The sequence below is a fragment of the Schistocerca cancellata genome, chromosome 6, assembly GCF_023864275.1.
Source record: "Schistocerca cancellata isolate TAMUIC-IGC-003103 chromosome 6, iqSchCanc2.1, whole genome shotgun sequence".
Classification (NCBI taxonomy): Eukaryota; Metazoa; Arthropoda; class Insecta; order Orthoptera; family Acrididae; genus Schistocerca; species Schistocerca cancellata.
Window position 1 is genome coordinate 19,099,333 of NC_064631.1, and position 27,301 is coordinate 19,126,633.

The window sequence follows — 27,301 nt, forward strand, 5'->3', positions numbered from 1 at the left end:
AGTATCTTAGTTTAGGCAATTCTCAGTCCAGTGCAGATAAAGATAGCTGTAGGAGGCCACTAAGTATTAGGGTAAGATAAAAACAAATAACCCCCAAAAATGAGATTATTAAAATCCTAGTGATCAACAACTAAAGCATTCATGAATTTGAAGCACTCCTAAAAACAGTGGAGCTCTCATAATATTAGATACTGAAAGCTGGTAAAATGCAGATTTGAGATTTCTGGGGACAATTTAAATGTGTATTGAAAGGACAAGCTAACAGGAAATGGAGGTAGTGTATTTGTCACAAAGCAAGAAATGCAAATACTCCAAAGAGAAATTGCAGCAAGAGTGTTTGATCAAGACTCAATATCAAAGGTGGCCACAGTTTTATAATTGAATCTTTCAACTGACCACCAGATTCAACCCCAGATGAAACTGCACACTGGACTAACATTCCAGAAGACAATGGTTCAAATCCCTAGTCAGCCATCCTGAATTTCCCTACAATGCTCACAATAAATGACAAGATGGTTCCTTTGAAAGATTGTGGCTGACTTTCTTCCCCATCCTTTCTTAACATGAGCTCGTGCTCCAACTCTAATGACCTCACTGTCATCAGGATGTTAAACACTAATCTTCCTTCCTTCCCAGATGAAACCAAAAATTGTACAGAAATATTCTGTTCAGTGTCAGTACATTTCCAAACCTTATTGTCATAATTAGAGGATATTTTAATCACCCAAAAATTAATTACAATATTTACAGTTTTGTGATGGCAGAAATTATGAACTTCAGTCCCATTTCAATTCCTGCACCACTGCAAAGATGAGTGAAATATATACAGCTGTGTTAGTCCTTCTTTTAATCATAATATATGGTAGATCTAACAATGGAAAATCCAGGATGGAATGTAACAATATAATGAAACAGAAAGTTTCTACTCACCATATATAGTGAAGATGCTGAGTTGCAGATAGGCACAACAAAAAGAGTGTCACAAATAAAGCTTTTGGCCAGTAAGGCCTTTGTCAAAAATAGACGACAGATACACACATACACACTGACATAAACACACACGACTGCAGTCTCAGGCAATGGAGGCCACACTGCGAGCATCAGCACCAGTGCATGATGGGAGTGGTGACTGGGTGGGGGTTAGGAGGAGGCTGGGGTGGGGAGGGGGAGGTGTAGTAGGGTAGGGATGGTGGACAGTCATGTGCTGCTGAAAAGCATGCAGGGAGAGGTGGAGAGAGGGTAAGGCAGCTACTTGCAGTCGGGAGGTTAGACGGAGGGCAGTGGAGAGGAGAAGAGGGGAGGAGTAGTGGAAAAGGAGAGAAGTAAAAAGACAGGGAGCAATGGTGGAATGAGGGCTGTGTAGAGCTGGAATGGGAACAGGGAAGGGGGTGGATGGGAGAGGACAATGACTAACAAAGTTGAGACCATGAGGGTACGGGAATGTAGGATATATTGCAGAGAAAGTTCCCACCTGCGCGATTCAGAAAAGTTGGGGTTTGTGGGAAGGATCCAGATGGTACAGGTTGTGAAGCAGTCATTGAAATGAAGGATGTCATGTATGGCAGCATGCTCAACAACAGGGTGATACACTTGTTTCTTGTCCAGTTTGTCTGCGGCCATTCGTACGGACAGACAGCTTGTTGTTTCTCATAACCAACAGGGAATGCAGCACAGTCATTACACATCAGCTTGTAGATCACATGACTGGTTTCACAGGTAGCCCTGCCTTTACTGGGATAGGTGATGTTTGCGACCAGACTGGAGTAGGTGGTGGTGGGAAGATGTACAGTACAGGTCTTGCATCTAGGTATATCACAGGGGTATGAGCCATGAGGTAAGGGGTTGGGAGCAGCGGTTGTTTAGGGACGGATGAGTACGTTGTATAGGTTCGATGGATGGTGGAATACTACTATGGGAAGGGTGGGAAGGGTAGTGCACAGGACATTTCACATTTCAAGGCACGACAAGCGGTAGTCAAAACCCTGGCAGAGAATGTAATTCAGTTGCTCCAGTCCTGGGTGGTACTGAGTTACGGGGGTATGCTCCACTGTGCCCAGACAGTAGGACTTTGAGAGGTGTGGGAGACGGGAAAAATAAGATACGGGAGATTTGTTTTTGTACAAGGTTGGGAGGACAATTACCGTCTGTGAAGGCTTCAGTGAGACACAGACCGTGGATACATCAGTACCTCCGTCCATATCAAACCTATTAACGACCAGTAATATCTCACCTTCGACAGCTGCCACCCATTCCATACCGAGAAGTCCCTTCCGTACAGCCTAGCCACCCACGGTTGTCGCATCTGCAGTGATGAGCGGTCCCTCTCGAAATATACTGAGGGTCTCACTGAAGCCTTCATAGACTGTAATTATCATCCCAATCTTGTACAAAATCAAATCTCCCGTACCTTATCTTTCCAGTCTCCCACCACCCCCGAAAAGCCTACAATATGGCCACAGAGTAGCATTCCCTTGGTAACTCAGTATCACCCAGGACTGGAGCAACTGAATTACATTCTCTGCTAGGGTTTTGACTATCTCTGATCGTGACCTGAGATGAGAAATGTCCTGCCCACTATCCTTCACACCCCTCCCACAGTGGTATTCTGCCATCCACTAAACCTACACAATATACCTGTTCAACCCTAGACAACCGCTGCTCCCAACCCTTTACCTCATGGCTCACACCCCTGTGATATATCTAGATGCAAAACCTGTCCTGTACATCTCCCCACCACCACCAGTTCCAGTCCGGTCACAAACATCACCTATACCATTAAACGCAGGGCTACCTGTGAAACCAGTCATGTGATCTACAAGCTGAGCTGTAACGACTGTGTTGGATTCTCTGTAGGCATGACAACCAACAAGCTGTCTGTCCATATGAATGGCCACCGACAAACTGTGGACAAGAAACAAGTGGACTACCCTGTTGCTGAGCATGCTGCCAAACATGACATCCTTCATTTCAACAACTGCTTCACAGCCTGTACCATCTGGATCCTCCCCACCAACACCAACTTTTCTGAATTGTGCAGGTGGGGACTTTCACTGCAATGTATCTTACATTCCCATAACCCTCCTGGCCACAACTTCGTTAGCCATTGTCCTCTCCCATCCACCCCCATCCCTGTTCCCATTCCATCACTACACAGCCCTCATTCCACCATCGCATCCCATCTTTTTACTTCTCTCCTTTCCCGCTAAGTCACCCCCCCCCCCCCCTCCTCACCTCTCCACTGCCCTCTCTCTAACCTCCAGACTGCACATACAGGGTGTGGTAGATAAGTAATGAGACTGGCCGCCGCGCGGCACCCCAGTCGCTCGCAGGGTGGTCTCCACCTGTACGTCACGTGGTGGAGGATCTGAGCTAACAATAGAACTGGTTCGCAGTCGCGTCGGAGCTCTGGTGCAGTGAGGGTCGAGCTTCGCTTATTACGTTGTTTGTGTGCCCGTGACACTTGTGAAAACGCTGAAGATGGATCACTCGATAGAACAGCGGTATGCAATCAAATTTTGCTTTCGCTTGGGCAAAACTGCTTCGGAAACTTTTGCTATGATTACGGAGGCCTACAAAGAAGACTCCCTATCAAGAGCTCAAGTGTTCCGGTGGTTTAATGAATTTAAAAATGGGAGGGAATCCGTTGAAGACATGGAACGATCTGGACGCCCTTCAACGAGTCGTGTGGATGAAACGGTGGCCAAAGTGAAAGAACTCCTGGACTCCGACCGTCGTTTAAGTCTCAAAATGATTGCCGATGAGGTCTCCGTGAATAAATTTACGGTTCACCAAATTGTTACGCAAGATTTGATGATGAGGAAAGTTTGCGCAAAATTGGTCACCGCCGAACAAAAGCAACAACGAGTGGACGGGGCAACAACGAGTGGACGTTTGCCGTGAGATGTTGAATGATTTGGAAAATAATCCACACTTTTTAGACAACGTAGTAACAGGCGACGAATCGTGGACATTCCAGTACGACCCGGAGATGAAAGCCCAGAGCTCGGGGTGGCACACACCGGCATCCCCGCGGCCGAAGAAAGCAAGAATGTCAAAGTCCCGCATCAAGACAATGCTGATTGTGTTTTTCGACAAGCGGGGGTTAATTCACAAAGAGTTTGTCCCTCAGGGGAAGACTGTCAATGCCGAATTCTACAAAGAAGTCCTTCAGCGATTGCACAGAGCCGTCAAACGGAAGCGACAGGACCTTGCTCAACGCTGGCGTCTCCACCACGACAACGCTCCGGCGCACACAGCGTTCCTCGTGACCTCCTACTTGACCCCAATTGGAGTTGAAGTTTTGCCACAGCCACCATACAGCCCTGACTTGAGTACTCCTGATTTCTTCCTATTTCCGAAGGTCAAAAGATGCCTGAAGGGTCACCGTTTCGACGATATTCCGAACATCTAACGTGCTGTCACGAAGGCACTAACTGGGATAACTCAAACGGACTACAGTGGGGCCTATGAAGCTTGGAAAACGCGCTGGCAACGTTGTGTCGACGCCCAAGGCGAGTACTTTGAAGAATATTAACGTTTTGTACAAATTGGATCAATAAATTTGTTTTTCTAGACTGAGTCTCATTACTTATCTACCACACCCTGTAGCTGTCCTATCCTCTCTCCACATCGCCCTACACACTCCCCAGCAGCACGTCACTGTCCACCACCCCCACCCTACTATCCCTCCCCCTCCCTACCCCAGCATCCTCCTTACCCCCCAAATCCCGTCACCACCGCCATCATGCACTGGTGCTGCTGCTCACAGTGTGGCTTCAGTTGCCTGAGACTGCAATCGTGTGTGTGAATTGTGTTTATATAAGTGTGTATGGGAGTGTCTGTCGTCTGTTTTTGACAGAGGCCTTATTGGTTGAAATCTTTATTTGTACCAGTCTTTTTGTTGTGCCTACCTCCAACTCAGCATCTCCACTATATGGTGAGAAGCAACTTTCCTTTTCATTATATTGGTATATGGTAGATCTCTAGAATAAAAAATTGTAGTTGAAAGACAGCACAGGTCACACCCATCTACAAGAAGGGCAGCAGCAGAGATCCATAAAACCATCATAAAATATCTTTGTTGTCAGACTATAATACTATCATAGAACATGTTCCAAGTTCAAACATTATGAGGTAAATTGAACAGGATGACCTCCTCTATGACAACTGACATGGATTCTGAAGGCATAGGTCATGTGAAATGTGACTCACATTTTCTCACATGACATCACAAAACCCATAGGTTAAGACAGTCATGTAGTTCTTGCCTTTCAAAAAGTAACTCATTCAGTATCAAATCAACATTTATTAGCATGATCATATGGGTATCAAATAAAATTTGTAACTTGTAAGAAGGACACAGCATATTACTTTGGATAGAGGATCACTGACAGAAGTAGAACTCATTTCTGGCCTTCCCCAGAGAAGTAAGTTGAGATCCTTTTTGTTCACTTTGTATATTAATGACATGGCAGTCAATATTAATAGCAACCTCAGATTTTCTGCAGACAATGCAGTTACCTGTAATAATCTTCTGTCTGAAGAAAGCTACACAAATATTCCATCAGATTTTGATAAGATTTCCAAGTGGTGCAAAGAATGGCAAGTTGTTTTAAATATTCAGAAATGTCAACCTTCACAATATTTTCCGCAAAATGTTAGAAGTAGTTTGAGGATTTGTCAGAGCCCACCAGAATACAGGCGTGTGTGCAGCTATGATGACGTAAGAAGCCCGTACGTTTGTACGTACGTAGCTTTCTTACATTACATCGTAAAGGAAACAGGACACCCGAGGATGCTCCGACAGCATAGGAATTTGGTAAACCATACTAAAATGCATAATTCGGCTTAAAGTGCACATTCTTATGCCCAGAGTCACAAAGAATTATGCCCAAACCTGATATTAAGCTTTTCAGTGTGGTCTTCGGGATGCAAACTGTCTCTGAGTACCAGTACTGTAGTACCTCACGCTTGGTTCTTTATTATGCTGCCGGTCACTGTGGCCGAGCGGTTCTAGGCACTTCAGTTTCGAACTGCGCTGCTGCTACGGACACAGGTTCGAATCCTGCCTCGGGCATGGATGTGTATGATGTCCTTAGGTTAGTTAGGTTTAAATACTTCTAAGTCTAGGGGACTGATGACCTCAGATAATAAGTCCCAAAATAGTGCTTGGAGCATTTTGAATTTTTATTACGATGTAATGCCATACGTGCCATAAGATGAAAACATGCACTTGAAATTCAGGAAACAGTTGAAATTAACTATTTGGAATGAAACACTTTGTTTCACATTAATTTACTGCCTGTGCGGAAAAGATTAATGAAAGACAAATTTCTTTAACAAATCAACAAAAATAGCTTCATTGTTCCCCAAGACGATTAATGTTTGACTTCAAAAAATGTGTAAATATAATAAAATAAGAATCTGAAACTAGTAACATATTTCAGCCTTCCGTAATTATGTGAATGTATTTTAATTCAATTGATAACTCCCGGCTACAGAAATCTGTTTTGTTTTCATTTCACATGAGAGTTGTAAACAAGAGGAAACAGCAACATTACTAAACATAAACATGCGTCACGTGGAGACTAGGCCCCTCTCCACCACACTGCGCATGCGTGAATCTGGCATCTTGGGTGCGCCAGAAAAAATTTTTTGGATAGCATTGTCTGCTTGGTTGTACTGCTGATTCAGTTAACAGCTGCACTTCAAGTAGCCAGAAGCAGGAGAATGTACTGCTCATTCATGATTCAATTGTGCATGTGCACGAGCTCGCTAGCAACTGCCCAAAAGAACCTAATGTAATCAGTTGTGGCATCGTGCTCATCGGAAGCAGTTTGTTGTGTATTGCGTAGTCTTTGTCCTAAATCTGTTGACACATTTTGCTGTGGCAAACACTTTTTGCACTGTGTTTGGTTGTTTTAGATGGCGCATTTTGGTTTTTTCCTCTCGTTTATGTTTTATTGCTGCAGAATTATTCTGCAGTAGTGGGATACAGTAAAATTCTATGTTAAAACATCAGTTCCTACAAGTCAAAATTACAAAAGTTTAACTGAAAACTAAAACAATGAAAAATTCCCGGGTTTTCCTGGTTTTCTCCTAGGTGAAAAAACTCCCAGTTTTTTACCAGATTTCGTGGTTATCCCAGGACATATACACCCTGAAAGCAGTGCAGCACAAATGTCACATGTTAGTTTGCTCCATGAGAGTCACAGAGATACTAAAAAACTTGCGGTGGTAGAAACCTACAGATACACACTAACTATCCTGCAAAAGCCTACTTACAATGATTCGAGGTGCTGAACTAAGTGAGACACCTAGGAACACCACAACCCCATTCATATCACTTCCATACAAACTGTGAAGACAAGACTGAACAAATTAAAGTGTGTATAGAGAATTTTAAGTAGTTATTCTTTCTGTACTCCATATGTGACTGGAAAGAAACCCTAATAATTGTTCAATGTGATGGACTCTTTGCCACTCATTTCACAGTGGTTTGCAAAACATAGATATAGATGTAGGTATACATCATAAAATTCTTGGATGTGAGTGGTTTATCGCCACCAAAAAATTTATCCATTGCCAGTGAAGGTTTGTAAGATTTCTGTTATTTCATTTATAGCAGGTAAGAAAGGGACAACTGAAATCAACTGTGCCACATTTCTCCCGAAGGTGACTTATGTGGAGGACACCATGAAACTCCTACCCAGATGAAAACATTCAGTAATGTCACAATATCATCTTGGGCTATCTTCAAGTAAAGGTATATGAAATAACTGATGCCATAGCCACGTCAGAAACAGAGTAAAACATGGCATGTTTTTTAAGTGCATGTTAATGAGACATGGGTCCACCACTTAGTGTCAGAACAATAACAGTAATCGAAGCAGCAGCTGGAAACTAAGTGACCTTGCACCAAGGAAGATGAAGACAATTTTATCCATAAGAAAGGTGATCAGTGATTTATGCGATTGCAAAGGGATTCTTTTTATTGATTATCTTCCAAATAGTAAAGTAATCTCTGATGATCACTGAAAAAATATTATAGACTGTCTAATGAAAATCTAGAACAGAGTTACTATCCCACTGACAGATTTTGGTACCTCTTGCCTTCCATACATTCCTACATCTGAGGAAAACATTGGAAGTCCAATGAAGATGTTATGAAAATAAGTGTGTGATGGAATATACTCACAGGGGTGGGGGTGGTGGATGGGTGGGGGTGGTGGAGGGGTGGGGAGGAGGAGGGGAGGGTTGAACAGGGTGCATGCAGTGAGTTAAGAGGAATTACATTAAAAAATAATGGTATAAGCAAATAGGAAACTTTAGTCATCATTAGTGACAGTATAGTGGTAGCAGTGAAGTGTGAATATATGTGCAAATATATTATTAAATCAACAAACAGAGCCTTCAGAAATATGGAAAGGGTTGAGAACTGCACATACAAAAAACGACACTATATTACAAAATATACTGGTTTCTACATATAAAGGAAATATCTCAAACCTTATTGTTATAATCCTCACTTAGGACAAACAATGTTTACTGAACACAAGTAAGTTATGTAATAACAAATTAAAATTGTCTATTAGTCAACAAATGAAAAGTAATTATTCTTGGTGAAGTAGTCATCTGAGCCACAAAAACTAGCACGAGAAAGATCCTGATTAAACTGAGTGAAACCTAAGCACTACATAGCCAATAAGAGTGCATTTAGTAGTTGAAAGTTCTATTACATTTAGCTGCCATTGAAACCGTAAATTTATAATTTACAGCAACATGCACACAATAAAAAGTTGCAGTGGTAAGAGTTCACAGGCAGAGACAAATTGAATAAAAGCAACTCTGGTAAAAACCACCTCTAGGTAGCCTTATATTTGTGTACTACAGAAGCTCATGTGACGAGCGTGCAACATTGGCCATGTTCCTATCACATATGCCCTCACAGGATGAGGGGATGATGTTATGGGTATTGGTATGTCTGAATCTTCCATTCACAGGTCTTGTGAGATTACTAAACTTTTATGATAATTGAGAAAGTTATGTATCAAATCTGATGAAACTTAGCCAAAGTCTACACCAAATGATGTGACTGAAATAAAACAAAAGCACACTTCTAACAATGATTTTATGCCTGAACTTTGAACAAGTTTGAAACATGCAAGATAAATGACATTTTAGACTGCCACAAATAGTGCCAATATAGTGTGTGCTTTTCACCAGCAGCAATACAACCAATAGAGTGAAATTTGATGCTATTAAAGACTGAGTCTTTGGACTTGATAAAAAAATAAATGTCATTCTTCTTGCAAACCTGATACCAGTGGTATAAGGCTCTGTGTTGGAGTACCGTGAGCAGAAATGTGCCTTCTGAGAGCACGTTAAACATGCTTTGTGGGATTCAGGTAGGACATTAAGTTATCTGTTCCATTTGCTAAATTAAACAATGGAAAATCCAGGATGGAATAATGACAGTATTATGAAGAGGATAGATTGCTACTCACCATGTAGTGGAGATGGTGAGTCACAGACAGGCACAATGAAAAGACTTCTAAACAAGTAAGCTTTCAGCCAAAAGGACTACTTCTGAAATGGACAACACGCACAGCCGGCCGGGCTAGCTGAGTGGTTCTAGGCGCTACAGTCTGGAACCAGGCGACCGCTACGGTCGCAGGTTCGAATCCTGCCACGGGCACGGATGTGTGTGATGTCCTTAGGTTAGTTAGGTTTAAGTAGTTCTAAGTTCTAGGGGACTGATGACCTCAGAAGTTTGGTCCCATAGTGCTCAGAGCCATTTGAACCATTTGACAACATGCACACACATTCACACAAAAACAACTCGCTACACGCATGACCACCATCTCTGGCTGCCAATGCAAGACTATGAGCAACAGCACTTGGATGGTAGGGATAAGGAAGCTGGTATGGGAAGTGGGAAGGATAGCAGGGTATAGGTGGGGGAACTTGTGGGAACATACAGGGACGTGCTGGGGGTAGGGCAGCTGGATGCAGACAGGAGGCGGGAGGAGTGAGGAGCCGAAAATGGAGAAGCAAAAAGGCTGTGGGTGCATTGGTGGAATAGAGGCCATGTAGTGCTCGAGTGGGAAAAGGGAGGAGATAGGTGGGTAAAGGACAGTGACTACTGGAGGTTAAGGCCAGGAGGTTACGGGAACTTAGGATATATTGCAAAGAGAGTTCCCACATGTGCAGTTTAGAAAAGCTAGTGTTAATGGGAACGATTCAGATGACGCAGGCTGTGAACCAGTCACTGAAGTGAAGAATGTTGTGATTCGCAGCATACTCAGCAACTGGGCCGTCTAGCTGTTTCTTGGCTTGGCCACAGTGTGTCAGTGGACATTCATGAGGACAGAGAGCTTGTTGGTTGTCATGCCCACATAGAATGCAGCACAGTGGTTGCAGTTTAGTTTGTAGATCACATAACTGCTTTCACAAGTAGCCCTGCCTTTTATGGGATAGGTGATGCTTGTAACCAGACTGGAGTAGCCTATTACCCACAACCTACCCTCCTATATATAAAAAAAAAAAAACAGCATCACTCTTGTCACCAGCACCCACAGAATTGGAGCTGTTACCTGATGATGATGATGATGATGGATCAAAAATTATGTTACTTGGGTCAAAAGTTTGTCCTTATACCCAGTACATCGATGTTACCATTGACCGACATATTATCTTTATTATCTGACCATTTTTCCTATAAAGTGTGTGTGGAAATGGTGAGGCTAGAAGTCTTACAACATTGCAGGTCAGACTCTGTAAGTTATACTTCTTGGATTGCAGGTTTACAGTGGATGGATAGAAAATATGCGTGTATGTGGTAATTTATACGTGGAAAGTTTACTTCACGTAGCCTTGGACAGGGAAGGCTGCACAAAAGCCTTAAGACGCACTACAGGCTTTTTCAGCGGACTCTGACATTTCACTCGTCACTCAGAAGCATAGTGATACAGAGCAGCAGGCTCCATACCGGATTCTAAAGCAGTAAATAAGTTCTGTTCAGTGGCAACCAACTGGCCTCATTCTCTGCATACCCTCCTTAGTACCTACCATCATTTCTTTTCAAGTTGCCCTGACTGCTTTTTCCTGCATTCCCTGCAAGAATGTCTACATTATGAGGACAAGTGTTGTAAGTGTTTACACAGAGGCCATATTGTAAAAGTATGCCATAGCTCAGTGGAACCATGAATCCCCACCAGACAATTCAAATTAATAGCATTTAAGGAAGTGATCATGTGTTGACACCATTCAAAATTCTGTTACACGCAAAAGAACTATGGTGACTTTTCTTTTTGATGCTAATGCACTGATCTCAGTCATCAACTGGCATACACACTTAAGTGTGGGCAATTTAAGTTGTGGGTAGTGTACAGCCATCATGAAGTGGTACTCCTGACTCATGTGCAACTAACTGTCACTTCTAATCAGGTGTCTTGGATTTTGTCATTTTCAGGCAGATTTATTGATCAAAAACATTTCTGGTCTCTGCTTTTGGATATATGTCATGAATTGCACTACACTGATTCTTTGGTTCCCTTTGAGGCCATTGATACAGTTTGTGCACAATTTGCACCACTATTTGAATCAGGTTTAGGGAAGGTGGTTGAGAATCAGGCACACAGGAACAGAAAGTCCATATTTTGCAAAATTCACCTGATGACATTGACTGAGGTTAAGATTGAACAGCGTGTATTAGAACAACAAGTTTTGTCCCATTTCTTACAGTCATTTGGTTTGTCTCTTTGGCTCTGTAGAGATTTGCACAAATCTTTGATGCACAGCAAACATTGATCCTTATCCCTTGCTTTGTCCAGATGAACTGTTTACCAAACTTTTAACAGGAAATACGTTTTCTTAAACCGATGTAGCAGAGGCATATTTTTAGTTGCCTCTTGATGAAGACTTAAGGAAGATTTTAGTTTTGAAAAAACAATTCAGACTGTATCAATATAACAGGTTGTCTTTTTGAATTGCTAGCACCATGCCATATTCTAGGGAGTTCTTGAACAAGCTATAGCAGGAATTCTGTATTGTGTGAAATATCTTGCCAATATTCCACATCCGAACATTTTCACAACCTAAGTCTAGTTCTTGCTGCCCTTGCACAGAAAGGTTTACAGCATAACTTTTCAAAATGATTACAGAAACATACCATATGTATAGCCACTTCAGTTGCACAAAATTTTGTCAGTTGATCATGGTTTCGACTGCACTAGGGCAATAAGCTAGATATGTATCTTTTTATTCTGAAGAGGATTGCGCTAGTGCAGTCAAAACTGTGATCAATTGACAAAATTTTGTGCAACCGAAGTGGCTGTACTTATGTTTCAGTAATTAAATAGCAAATGGTTGCTGGATCACAGCCAATAACATGTTTAAAATTTTCAGAATGAGCCTGCCCAGTAATCACACCAATCTTTAAACATGGAAACAGAAAAGATTGTAACAACTACAGAGGTATATCTTTAATCAGCATTGTGGGTAAAATCTTCACAGGTATTGTTCAAAGGAAAGTGCGAGTATTAGTTGAGGACCAATTGGATGAAAATCAGTGTGGGTTTAGGCCTCTTAGAGGTTGTCAGGACCAGATCTTTAGCTTACGGCAAATAATGGAGAAGTGTTATGAGTGGAACAGGGAATTGTATCTATGCTTTATAGATATAGAAAAGGCATATGACCGGGTTCCTAGGAGGAAGTTATTGTCTGTTCTATAAGATTATGGAATAGGAGACAAACTTTTGCAAGCAATTAAAGGTCTTTACATGGATAGTCAGGCAGCAGTTAGAGTTGACAGTAAATTGAGTTCATGGTTCAGAGTAGTTTCAGGAGTAAGACAAGGCTGCAACCTGTCTCCACTGTTGTCAATATTATTTATGGATCATATGTTGAAAACAATAGACTGGCTGGGTGAGATTAAGATATGTGAACACAAAATAAGCAGTCTTGCATATGCGGATGACTTAGTTGTGATGGCAGATTCGATTGAAAGTTTGCAAAGTAATATTTCAGAGCTAGATCAGAAATGTAAGGACTATGGTATGAAGATTAGCATCTCCAAAACGAAAGTAATGTCAGTGGGAAAGAAATATAAACGGATTGAGTGCCAAATAGGAGGAACAAAGTTAGAACAGGTGGACGGTTTCAAGTACTTAGGATGCATATTCTCACAGGATGGCAACATAGTGAAAGAACTGGAAGCGAGGTGTAGCAAAGCTAATGCAGTGAGCACTCAGCTATGATCTACTCTCTTCTGCAAGAAGGAAGTCAGTACCAAGACTAAGTTATCTGTGTACCGTTCAATCTTTCGACCAACTTTGATGTATGGGAGCAAAAGCTGGGTGGATTCAGGTTACCTTATCAACAAGGTTGAGATTACGGATATGAAAGTAGCTAGGATGATTGCAGGTACTAGTAGATGGGAACAATGGCAGGAGGGTGTCCACAATGAGGAAATCGAAGAAAAACTGGGAATGAACTCTATAGATGTAGCAGTCAGGGCGAACAGGCTTAGATGGTGGGGTCATGTTACACGCATGGGAGAAGCAAGGTTACCCAAGAGACTCATGGATTCAGCAGTAGAGGGTAGGAGGAGTCGAGGCAGACCGAGGAGAAGGTACCTGGATTCGGTTAAGAATGATTTTGAAGTAATAGGTTTAACATCAGAAGAGGCATCAATGTTAGCACTGAATAGGGGATCATGGAGGAACTGTATAAGGGGGGCTATGCTCCAGACTGAACGCTGAAAGGCATAATCAGTCTTAAATGATGATGATGATGATGATGATGAGCCTGCCTTCAACTGGTGATCACTTATTCAGATTATATTCTCAGTGCAGAGGACCTTCTGTCCAGCGGAGAACATATAGAGACTACTCAGAACATGCCTGTGCCTAAATACATAAAGGATCTTAAACTATTCTAGGAAAAGTGAATTACTGTGTTTAATTTATTTCCTAAGCCGCCTCCAGAGCCCACCTACTAAATCATCTCTGTAAAAAGGGATGCTATCTGGATTTTTAGACGTTCACCAATCAGCATCTTGCCTTGTCACTTGCCAGCTCCCCTTGCCATTGGTGTTGGCAACTTTCCCACACGGAGCAGGGTTTTTTTCCCCCATAAGCTAATGGATGGTATGGAGAGACTAATCTCATTTATGCCAAAGGCACTTACTCCAGCTAAAGAACATTCTTAATGCATTGAAAAGGAAGTGTTGGCTATCATCTTTGGTGTCCATAAATTTCACATCTTTCTGTATGGTCGCAAATTTTATCTATCACCGACCATAAACTGCTTGCCATTTTTTGGACATAAGCAAAATTGTGAATGTATATGGCTTATTGCCTTCATCAATGGGCTCTCTATTTGACAAGTTTCCAATGCTCCATACACTATCATAATTTTTACATAGTTTATACACTGAAGAATCAAAGAAACTGGTACTCCTGCCTAATATTGTGTAGGGCCCCTGTGAGCTTGCAGAAATGGTGCAACATGATATGGCATGTACTCAACTAATGTCTGAAGTAGTGGTGGAGGGAACAGACACCATGAATCCCGCAGGGCTGTCCATAAATCCATAAGAGTATGAGAGGGTGGAGATCTCTACTAAACAGCACATTGCAAGGCATCCCAGATACGCTCAATAATGTTCATGTTTGGGAAGTTTGGTGGCCAGTGGAAGTGTTTAAACACAGAAGGGTGTTCTTGAAGCCACTCTGTGGCCATTTTAGACATGTAGGGTATCGAATAGACCTGCTGTAATTGTCCAAATCTGTTGGAATGCACAATGGACATGAAAAATCTCCACTTCATCATTACCTCAGAGATGCTGTGTCCCATTACTCATGTGCTGACTGTAACACAACATTAAAATTCACTTAAATCTTGATAACCTGCCCTTGTAGCTGTATTAACTGATCTAACAACTGCTCCATAACTTGTTGTCTTATATATGCATTGAAATCCGCAGTGCTGTATTCTGCCTGTTTACATATCTCTGTATTTGAATACACATGTCTATAACAGTTTCTTTGGTGCTTCAGTCTAGCTGTTTTTGCATGGGGAACTGGGATAGTGTTTGCAATAGATAGCACTAAGACAGAAGTATGTCCATGAGCAGGGTTCCATTCTCGGTATTTCAAGCATTTACACTTGATGAGAGGATTGATAAGGGTTGCACTCAGTCTCATGATAACAACTGAAGAGCTACCTAAGTGAGAAGTAGCAGCTGCAAGGCCTAGGAAGTTAACAACGGCCATGAGAGCAGTAATGTTGATCTCATGCCCCTACACATGGCATCAAATGGTGCTATTGGGGTAGAGAATAACATAGTAGATGGCCAGTACATCAAAAAGGTCCCACAATTTTGCAAGTTAACTTTTGATATGTCCAGGGTCATACAGTGCTTAGTCTCTGACCAATTTTGATCGATTCCATGATAAAATTTACAAATTTTGTCAGTATATAGAAACATACTGGGGGCTATATCCTGAGCTAAAAGAAAAAAAAAAAACCTTAAAATGAAAACAATTTCTTTTAACAAAGAAATATGATGATGATAATGATATTTGGTTTGTGAGGCATTCAACTGTGCGGTTATCAGCACCCATACAAATTCCCAATCTTTGCACAGTCCAATCTCGCTGCCTTCAGGAATTTTGATGAGAGATGAGGACAACACAAACACCCAGTCATCTCAAGGCGGGTGAAAATCCCTGATCCCACTGGGAATCGAACCCGGGACCCCGTACTCGGGAAGCAAGAACACGACCGTGACTGCGAGGCCATGAGCTGCGGACTTAAACCAAGAAATACACATACCAGGACCTGACAACAGAATTAAGTGTAAAATATAATTTGAACAAAAAAAGATAAAATACAGAAAAATAATTAGAATGAGACTAAATTGTGAAGGCACTATTAATGAACATTTACATTAGGAACAATAAGCTGTTTGGAGCTCACAGACATAAAAACAATGAGCACTATCTGTTTCTGTAAAAAATTACCCTTTTTGCAAAGAGATCTAAGAATAAAATTCAAATACAATTTGAACAAAATGAGTATGCAACCAGCAACAGACTTATCTGATAAGGACACATACATGAACATTAAGTGAAGTAACAAACAGGAAGTTTTCAGTGATAAAACTACTATTTCTAACTGAGAAATGTCTTTCTCAGCAGTTTCCATTAGTTTTGTTTTCACACTTTGTTGCATTCTTAGCTTTCCTCAACCCACTTTGTCCTTTCTCTTATTTTCTTGTGAGGATTTCTTAGTTATCCTTTTATCTGCTAGTTTTTCACTGTACTTTCTAAGAGCATTTCTGAAGCTGTATATTAGCTGCTTTGTGATAGTTACAGATCCAACACCCCCAGCGACCTTTACCACATCTTGAATGGTATGAACGTCTATGGGAGACTTTAGACAGAGTTTTGACTATAATGAAGCTCTCAGAGAAACATCTTTCAAGACTGGCATTGTCACAGAGGAAACTTCAAGCAAATTTGATAACAGGGTGTATAAATGGACAAGGAAAAAAATTCCTGGATTTTTCCCAGATTTTCCAGTTAAAAATAGAGTTCTCCTGGTGAAAATACACTTCTTCCATGTTAAGTGACAGTATACTTTTCCTCAGAACTGTAAAACTTATCAATCCAGTGAATGGTTACAGTTTTACACACCAGCATAGAATTTTCCGGAACTTCAGAAAATGATACTCAGGGGAAAAAAACACATTCTCAAAAGATCTTTAACGTGCAGCAACATGTACGCTGCATATTTTTGTATTACGAAAGTATAAACTTGAATCCAACCAAACACAGCATGTTATTTTCCAAAGCATCAAAATCAAGATTGCGATGTGTTTTTGTAAGCCAATCATGTGATCTCGCCAGCCGATGACAGTGGATAGTCAGATCATAGGACATGTGATGTACTCAGCCAATAACAACATTACTGTTAAGTACCATGAACACACAAATAGGAAAAGTTAATGGTTTAAATTAATATACATAGTGTTGCTAGAAGAAAAGCAAAGCTTTCACACATAATATTGGTCTCTAAGATTAATAAGCTGCAAGAGAAGCTAAGCTTTCACATATAATGTTGATCTTTTTTGCATGTGTTACACTTTAAGATAAATCATACAAATGGGCCAGTAAAATTTTTAATAATGACATAAATGTCTGATCTTCTGGGCTCAAAATTCTTCTAAATGGTTACCGTATTTACTCGAATCTAAGCCGCACTCGAATCTAAGCCGCACCTGAAAAATGAGACTCGAAATCAAGGGAAAAAAAAAAATTCCCGAATCTACGCCGCACCTGAAATTTGAGACTCGAAATTCAAGGGGAGAGAAAAGTTTTAGGCCACACCTCCAAATTGAAACAAAGTTGGTCCATTGTAATACGAGACACAATTTAGGTCGAATGAATGACAATACAGCTACAGTAGTTTGGTTCGAGTCATAAGCTTAGCAGTTAAGCTTTACCACGTAGCCATTGCTATGCGTCAGGCGCTCCGTCCGTATTTATACGGGTACCCTTCCTTTTTCACGTGCTTCGTCTGGTTTGAATCGATTGCCTATTTTGCTTTGATCTGATAAGTGCCGTTTTCTTTGTTATAGGTGTTTGCATCACTCTTAAGCTGAAAATGCATTACTGCACTGTGTCATGCATTGTTTGTCGCATTCTGATAGTGCGTGTTTACGGCCTGTCGCGGCTCGCGGCATGGCTCGCTTTTGTGCGCGCTACCGCCGCGTACAATTAAAACAAAAAAGAGAGGAATCGTCTCATTAGCGAAACAATGGCAAGAGACTGCTATTTGTTGTTACTTACACTGCTGCTTTCTTTGATAATGATCAACAAGAATCAAATAATAGACTGCGTATGATAGAACATGTTCTGAACGAGAGTTAGGCGAAAATTTTTCTCCGTTTGAAAATCTTTGCGGCCGCTTCTTTATTACATCAAATTCTGCACAGAAATTAGAGTCATCTTAGATTTAAAAATCTAGTCACTTGCCGTGCTTCATTTCTGACAGTATCACTATTAGGCATAAGAATAATACGAATATAAACATGACACGATACGTATATTTTTCCGCGTTTGCTGTTGTCTCACTCTAGTTTCGTAGTTTATTAGGCAGACAGGATTTAAATGAGATAGCAGCAAACACGAAAGAATACATGGCAAAATGTTTATATTCGTATTATTCTTATGGTGAAGAGAATACTGTATGTGATTCAAATTTCATCAGGTTCCTATTAGCAACCATCTCTTCTCACAGATAGGAAAAAATTCAGTACGTGGAGTTGGCCATATTGACAAACATCCCAAACAGTCTTGCCAGTCAGATTTTCGTAGTACACTGAAATTGTGCTACATTCGAAGATGAACAATGCGGAATTTGTATTTACTTCATTGGATAATGTATGAAAATGCAGTGGTCGAAACTCGCGGCGGAGAAAAAAAACTCGTCTTCCACTTTTTTTTTTAAATTTATTTACTGACACAGAGGTTTTGGCGCCAGTATTTATCTTTGTGCCTTCAAAGCATGCCTGTGTCGCGCTACATATATTCGACGGCAGAAATTAGTTGTAGCAGCACGTACCAACATTTTTCATAACTTCCGCTTGCTTTGCACTCGATTCTAAGCCGCAGGCGGTTTTTTGGATTACGAAAACTGGAAAAAAAGTGCGGCTTAGATTCTAGTAAATACGGTATCCTCAAAGAGTTGATTTTTAAATGAGAGTCAAACACATTGTGATTTGTGAAATTCATCGTACATTCTCGCACATAGTTCATCTTGTGTAAAAGGAAGTTTACTTTGAAAGTAACGCTTTTCAAACCACCATTTGCAATATTTTCCAGCGACCTGTTAGAAATAGGTTCGTTTCAGCAGTTGCCAGGCATCACCACGCATGCACAGCTATGATGACGCAGGAAGCCCATATGTTCGTACGTGTAAAATATTAAAAGATTGTACATTATGTCAGAAAAGAAACAAGACATCAAAGGATACTCCATGAGCATTGCAATTTTGTGAACCACATTAAAATGCATAATTTGGCTTAAAGTGTATATTTGTATGTCCAGATTCGGATATAGATTTTCTTTATTATGGCATAATGCCACACATCTACATCTACATTTATACTCCGCAAGCCACCCAACGGTGTGCTAGAAGATGAAAACATACACTTGGAATGCAGTGAACAGTTGAAACTAGCCAATAGTGTGGACTTACTTAAACACTTAGTTTCAAATAAATTGACTGCCTCAGCAGAAAATATTAATAAAAGACAAATTTATTTAGCAAACCGACAAAAATAACTTCATTATTCTGCAAGGTGATTAATGCTTTGCTGTCAGAAAGGTGGAAATAAAATAAAATCTGAAGCTAATAACATATTTTAGCCTTCAAATTATGTGAATGTATTTTAATTCACTTGATAGCTCCCGGCCACAGAAACACATTTTGTTTTCATATGACATGAGAACTATAAAAAAAGAGGAACCACAAAAATTACTAAATGTAAACACGGGTCATGTGGGGACTACTTTTCAAAAATATGCTCATTTTGTGGCACACATCTTTCTGTCTGATACATAAAAAATGTGTTTTCGAAGAAATGTAAGACATGTTATTTGGTCTTTAAGTGTTTCATGGTGCAGTGCCACGCCTCTTCACAGAGCATTCTTCAACTGTACATCCCTGTATTTCACTCTGCCATCAAACTATATTCAGGACAGTGGAAATTAAAGTGTCCTGTGGTGCCTCTCCTGCTCCCAGTCAGTTGGTTTGACATCCTGTCCCTCTTAAAGAAAAAACTGCTATTAATACCAGATGAGATTATTTGTAACTGGGAGAACAAGAACTCTTCAAAAAATTTGCACTCTTTATTGCCTATTAGCTAATAACTTGCTGTTTTGTGTCACATAAAATTAAATATAGGATATATAAAACCAGTGAAGACAAGAGACAAACAAGACAATACACATTTCTTCAATTCTTAAGTCCTAGCATTGTTTTCTCTCTGATCTTGCTACAGCTTTACATGGTGTGCTTTCCTTTCTGCGAAAGAACCTATTACTTCATCAAAGTTTGTCAAACGTTTTGTTACATGAAAAAACAAAATGTCATAGTCTAATACTGAAAAAGCTGTTAATACAAATAATACCCAAGACTGGTATGGTTTCTTGATCTGATTGTGTGTATTTTGTCACTGTCTACTAGATAAAACTAAACAGACCTGTCTAATATTGCAGTAATTGTTAAAAACACCAAATAAATGAGACTGTTCTGCCACCAATGGTCGTTTTTATAACACGGCAGAATATAATTCACAAAGTACCAATATCAAATGCCTATTAGGCCTAATACAAGCAAAAAGCTTTATGTTAGGAAACAGTTTCACATTTCATTCATACACTCCAGGTTCTCAAGCATGAGATCGAAAAGTAGTGCTAGGAAATTTTCATATAAATTTGGAACTGTCATACTCTTCCATAATTTGTGTCATGACCCCGTTTCTTCTCCTTTCTCATTCTAACAAACAATCTTGTCACCACTAATTCTGTAACTATTCTTGCCAGTGTCAAAGTTTATTCTCCATTTATCTTCACTAACGCTGCCACAATCACTGATTTACTTACCCCTCGTTTATTCTCCGGTTAAGTGTTAGTATGTTTTCGTACAATGCGTTTTCTGTGCTACTCCCAGAACAGAACTTAAGCGGCTGCTAGCTGAGTACTGTACAACTGGCCCTTACTAGTGTAGTGGTCTGGCCAAAACTTTTCTGTCAAAATTTCATTTCCTTGGATACACAGAGAAGATAATACATAATCTTTCTTACCTGTTGTTCCTGTTAGTCATCTATTTCCACTCTGATAGTCTAAACCTATAGATGTTGCTAGTAATTACAACAACACTGATCATTTGCAAATCTAGTCAACCACATAAACAGACAGCGACTGGCATTCACCTGTTCGGCTATATTCTGCTCAGCTTGTACAGCAGGAAAGTTTATTTCTAGATGCGGTGGGGATTCCCCTGGCAGAGACATCATGTACACTATGCACACAGTCAAAACACAACTTATGATTCATTCAGGAATGAACTTATAATGTTTTGAAAAATGTTCAAAAACCAGCAAGGTGTATTTCAAAATCATATGAATAATCGATACACCAACGTGCGCTTCATGCTAGGCACTTTGTGAAACAAGGTTTTTTTTCCTCAAGAATATAAATTTGGCGTCCCCCTGCCCTCCCCCTGAAAGTGTTGCCCGGAGCAGATACCCCAGTTTGTCCCTGGCAGTTTTGGTGCCCAGTAAAATTTTTCCAAGTAGCATCTGGCTGCTTGCTGCTTATACAGCTACAGCCACACTTCTGTAGCCAGAAGCAGGAGAAGGTACTACTGATACGCGACTCGAGGGCGCATGTAAACAGTTGTGGCGTCACGCTCATCGGAGGCAATTTGTTTTTATGAATCATTGCATAGTCGTCCTAAAGCCTTTGACACATTTTGCTGTTGAGTGTTGGCAGATGCTTGTATGAGCACTGTGTTTTGTTGTTGTATATGGCACATTTTCTTTGAAACTTAAGTTTTATTTTTTTATTTTATTTTTTATTCTTTCTCTCCTTCATGTTTTATTGCTGCAGTATTATTCTGCAGTAGCGGGGTACAGTAACATCCTTTGTTAGAGTATTGGTTCTTACCAGTCAAAATTACGATAATTTAACTGAAAACTATAACAATGAAAAATTCTTGGAATTCTAAAAAATTCCCAGATTTCTCCCAAATGAAAAAATTCTCAGGTTTTTCCCAGATCTCCCAGTTGTCCTGGGTTGTATACACCCTGGACAAATTTCTTCACATTTTCATGTCCACTCTTGACCCCAATGGTCATCATCCTGAACTGACTGATGTTTATACGATTCCCATCAAACTCTTTGAGGATTTCCTTTACTGACCTGATCTCTATTAGATTTAGAAAATCAAGAGCTGTGGTGTGAGCTTCATACCACCAAACTGATTTAAGGTAGTGAGATGTATCAGTGCTATACCTTAGCTGTCTATTCTCATGGTTGGTGTTAATTGCCACTTCTGAGTCTAAACATGGAATTGTAAAAAGAATGTGCCAGGGGTAATTTATCCAGAATTTTGAAATATAAAACACTTCAAAAATGTAAAGCACTCATACTGGAATGCCAAGATACCTTATTCTGATATGCATATGGCATGTACAACAGTAATTTTTTGCTATATATTAAAAGCAATGTACTGGATGCAAATCTGTTATGCTAATCCCTAGTTCAAAATAAATGGATTGGAAAAGGCCACAAACTGCCCTAAAAGCACACATCTTTGTAATCACATCATCTTATCAAACAAAATTTGAACTGATATAAATGTTAACCACACAAAACTCTTCACTGTTCCTTGATGGTCACATCACATCACAAACTCTCAAAACCACGGTACAACAACAAACCACATGGCCAGGCTGGAGCTGATGATGAATGGTGAGCATAGAACTGCAGAAGGCAAGTGAATACCTCTGCCCAAAATCAAATCAGGTACCATGGTCTTTTCAAGGTTATTAGGCAAGACACAAAAAATCCCCAAGTTTCACCTGGTTTCCCAGAACAAAAAAATTCCCTGAGATTTCCCTGTTTTCCACAATGCTGGGCACCCTGATGCTCAATGATCCATCAGTGACAGTATGCAGAGCTTGTTAATAGGCAGTGTCTCTCAGATTCCACATCAGGTTGTGAAAGTTAAAGCAATGGTATATTTATAGAATTAGGGTATATACGTTCAGGTACAAACAATTCAGCAATAACAAGAAAATGGAAATAACTAGGGTTGATTATTTATATGTGCTGTCTCTCTGTAAATAATCAGAAAATAATACTCTCATAGAGAAATAGCAGAGAAGAGCAAATGGATACAGTACAGAAAGAAAGGGAAAGTAAAACGATTAATGGTGGGTGTGTAGACAAGTGAGTACAGAGATCCATTGGAGAAATATGGGACATGTTGCAATGGAAAATTACATCAGTATAGTGAGTATGGGGTACAGGGAGGAGTAAAGAAGAAACTATTAAATGCATTTGTTCACTGACAGCTCAGTAGAAACTCAGATTTACCTCCAAGCTGAAGTTCTGCTGTTGCTTGAGCCATCTCCCATTCATTGCTCACAAAACACTGATACATCCCATGGTCTTCCTTCTGGAGTGGCTTAACAGATAATTTCTCAGGTGATGAAGTTATCTCAAACCTTGAGTCAGGCACAATAGGTTTCCCATTCCTATACCAAGAAACTCTTGTTATGGGATATCCACCAGGAATGCACATGAATGATGCTTCCTTTCCTACATCCACAACTTGTGACTGTGGCTGCACATGTGCTGAGAGAGGAGCTGGAAAGAAAAGAAAAATTTTAACAACAAATCCACATCAACATTACCCTGTTGTTACATAATAAGTCAAATATGCCTGCATCTTAATTTTTGTTTTAAATGACAGCACACAAGTAGTTCAGTTTGAAATAATTCTTATACATGTGATTCAAACACTTTTCCACTTTTAATATTACCTGTCACTGTAAGTGTTACTTGTACAGTTTCTTCACCTGCTGAGTTGTTTACCCAACATAAATATTTTCCCTGGTCCTCAAGACGTATTTTGCTGATTCGCATTAAACCTGCAGCTAGCACACTCACACGATCACCAACAGCCATAGGTTGTAGTTGATCATTATCTTCTCTAAACCACCTGTTAACAGACATCAAATACCACTTCAAAACACAGTCACAGCTGTTAAGCATTCCATGTCTGCATTTCATATTAATTCTGTACATCTAAACAAATGAAAAATGAAGAATTTTGGTCTCACATTCTCCAGTGCCCCATCTCTATCTTCACCAATACAACATATTTTGAAAGAGAAAAAACTAGTTCTCAGTCTAATGCTGTCATTGATCATTAAGAAAGAGTGGACATTTGTCTGCATGACAAACAATGGAAGGTAATGAGATAATAGCATCAAGTCACTTGTTTTCATTTATCAGTTTTTATTAACTTCTTTTCAACTAATTTCAGAAGTTCCATGATACACCGTGGATTGGGAAAATAGTAGTAAAAGCTTTTTAACTCTTCTGTAATTGATTCCAGAAGTTTCATGATACACAGTGAGAAGAGAAATTAATGACCAAAGTATATGTATTTTGGAGCTGGAATACTTGAAAGAAATACACGTAACTTGAACAAGAAAGAACCAATGAAAAAGTTGTAATTAACTGAAAAATGAAAATTAAAAAAGAAAGAGAGAGTATAATGTACTAAGAGTTGTGGAAGGTCTAAAAGGAAAAGATGAATCACAAAATGGGAGAAACTTCTTGGTTCTCAAAGGAGATGAAATAATGACCATCAAATGAGTAAAGATGACCATTCATTTGAAGGAGAGCTAAACTACATGCAGATGAGGCTAGATGCATGTTGGGTTGGGTTGGGTTGGGGAAGGAGACCAGACAGTGAGGTCATCGGTCTCATTGAATTAGGGAAGGATGGGGAAGGAAGTCGGCTGTGCCCTTTCAAAGGGTCCATAGCTTTGTAAAACTATCTCATGTAAGGGTGTAGAGAACTAAGAAGTTATCGTGGGAGGGCCAAGGGATAGGTTGGGGAGAGAAGCAGTAGATAACAGGCAGCGGTTTTAGTGTTATACTGATCCATAAATAATGTAGTATACAAGTTTTGTATGATATTGGACAAACAAATAAGTGATATTATTGATCGAACCAGATATGATATGGTGTCAAATGTGGCATCGATTACTGTCACAACGGAGCATCATATAATCAGGTGATAACATAATCATAAAAAAATATAATACTGTGTATCAGTTTTAACAACAACTGAGCAAGAGAATTAATGCATTTTATGTGTAATTATATCACAATTACTTCATTTTTACAGCATGTGTTTGCATATATTTTACAATTTAAAACTTCAGATTGCAAGATATTGAATTACCTGCAAAATTAAAGAATGGAAAGCCCATGTTGAAATATCAGCAATACACACACATACATATCCATCCGCACATATACAGACGTCTGCTTGTGTCTGTATATGTGCGGATGGGTATATGTGTGTGTGTGCGCGCGAGTGTATACCTGTCCTTTTTTCCCCCTAAGGTAAATCTTTCCACTCCCGGGATTGGAATGACTCCTTACCCTCTCCCTTAAAACCCACATCCTTTCGTCTTTCCCTCTCCTTCCCTCTTTCGTGATGAAGCAACCGTGGGTTGCGAAAGCTTGAATTCTGTGTGTGTGTTTGTGTGTCTATCAACATACCAACGCCTTAGTTTGGTAAGTTATATCATCTTTGTGTTTAGATATATTTTTCCCACGTGGAATGTTTCTCTCTAGATGATGGCAGGACAAGTCTGCCACGTACAGCGTCAGGATGCTGTGAGGGAGGAAGGGGGAGGGGAGGGGAAATGGGGAAGGGAAAAGAAGAGGAGCAGAGAGGGGCAAAAAGATTCTTAGGTGCGTTGGCCGAGAGTGGTACACAATGTGGGTGAGGGATGTGATTTGGGAGGAGGTGATAGGACAGAAGGGATAGGAGAATGTGGGAACAGCAGGCTGCTGTAGGTTGAAGCAGCTAGGGTGATTCTGGGAGTCAAGAACGTGTCCTAAGGATAACTCCAGTCTATGCAATTCAGAGAAGCTGGTGATAAAGGGAAGAATCCAGATGGCTTGGGTTGCGAAGTGGCCATCAAAATCAAGCATTTTATGTTCAACTGCATGTTGTGTCACAGGGTGGTCCCTTTCCTCTTGGCCACAATATGGCGGTTGCCTCCAGCCCTACACCAAAATTTAGCCATTTTTGACTAGTCAAAGACCTACTCTCCTCCTCCCGATCCCTGCAATGGAAACACTTCTTTGCCACCAATCTCTCCAGCACAGGCCAACCCAACCCCAACACTGAGCTCCGCCTCTCCCAGTTTATAGTACCATCCAACTGTGATCCTCCTACCTAACCAATCCCTTGTCACCTTCCATGAATTCCTTACCTCAAATCTGGCCTCAGTATCCTTCTCCAGGTCTCTTCCTAAGGACACAAATATTTCATCAGAAGAAAGAACAGCCATACACAGCCTCAAATCAGATACTATTTGGTGGAAGGCTTCTGCCAATTACCGTATTTATGCAAATCTAGTGTGCACTATTTTTTTACCATACAAAGTCCTCAAAATTGGGGTGCACATAAGATTCGATGCCACATTAGATTCGAATACAAATTTGAATCATTTACAGGTATTTCTTACCACATGTAATCTGAAGTAGCAAACCATTTATTAAACTGTAGCAAGAAAATGTAGGTACGGTATCTGTGAATTAAAGAAAGGAAGACATAAACCGGGTAAGAGGCTATTGATTTAAAAAAGCTGTTATATTTCCAGTTCTGAATTCTGTTTGCAGGCATTAGGACAAAATCCATTACTGTGATGAAAGAAGGTACTGTCCCATACATTACAATGCACTGTTGTACTTCTTAACCTCGTTTCATTATTGTTGGCTACTACAATACTTTGCATTGTGTTTGCATTAGGTAGTCGCGAAATGGAAGGCAAGCAGAGAAGAATATTGTATGTAGCTACTTTCAAGTGTAAAGCAATTCTTTATGCTGAAAAATATGGTAACAGAAGGGCAGGAAGAGTGCTCAATGTAGCTGAGATTAACATTTGCTTACGGAAGAAACAGAAATGGGATTATTTGTAACTACCACTACTAGAAAGCAATTCACTGGACCTCACAAAGGAAGTCATCCTGATGTTGAAGTAAATGTTTTGGAACTCGTCTGAGAAAGGAGAAAGAATGGGCAATGTGCGACTAGTGACACCATAATAAAAAAAGCAAAAGGGCGGCTGCAGCTCTTAATATACCAAAGTAAGAGTTTAAGGCTAGCCGAGGATGGGTTGATCACTTTATGAAACAAACAGGCTTACCTCTGTGACACTGTACAACAATATTCCAAAAGCTTCCACAGGATTTTGAGAAGAAACTTCAAGAATTTCAGCAGTATGTTATCACACTTTGGAAATAGAAGAATTTTTTGATGGGCCAAATAAGCAATGCTGATGAGACTCCAATTTGGTTTGATATGCCATGTAATTACACGATTGACAAGAAGGGTACAAAAGAAGTTACCATCAAAACATCTGGGTGTGAAAAACAGTGTGCAACATAATGCTGGCAATCACAGC

At 40.2% G+C, this 27,301-nt stretch overlaps 1 protein-coding gene across 1 annotated transcript in view; it reads right to left on the reverse strand.

Annotated features, from left to right (window-relative positions):
• The window catches only part of LOC126191144 (Down syndrome cell adhesion molecule-like protein Dscam2), a 395,591-nt gene that overhangs the window by 268,541 nt on the left and 99,749 nt on the right, over positions 1–27,301 (reverse strand). The window contains exons 6-7 of the mRNA XM_049931899.1: positions 23,627–23,805; positions 23,178–23,450 (exon numbers count right to left, since the gene is read on the reverse strand). Of these exons, the coding sequence (XP_049787856.1) occupies positions 23,178–23,450; positions 23,627–23,805 (452 nt within the window). The remainder of the gene's footprint in view (positions 1–23,177; positions 23,451–23,626; positions 23,806–27,301) is intronic.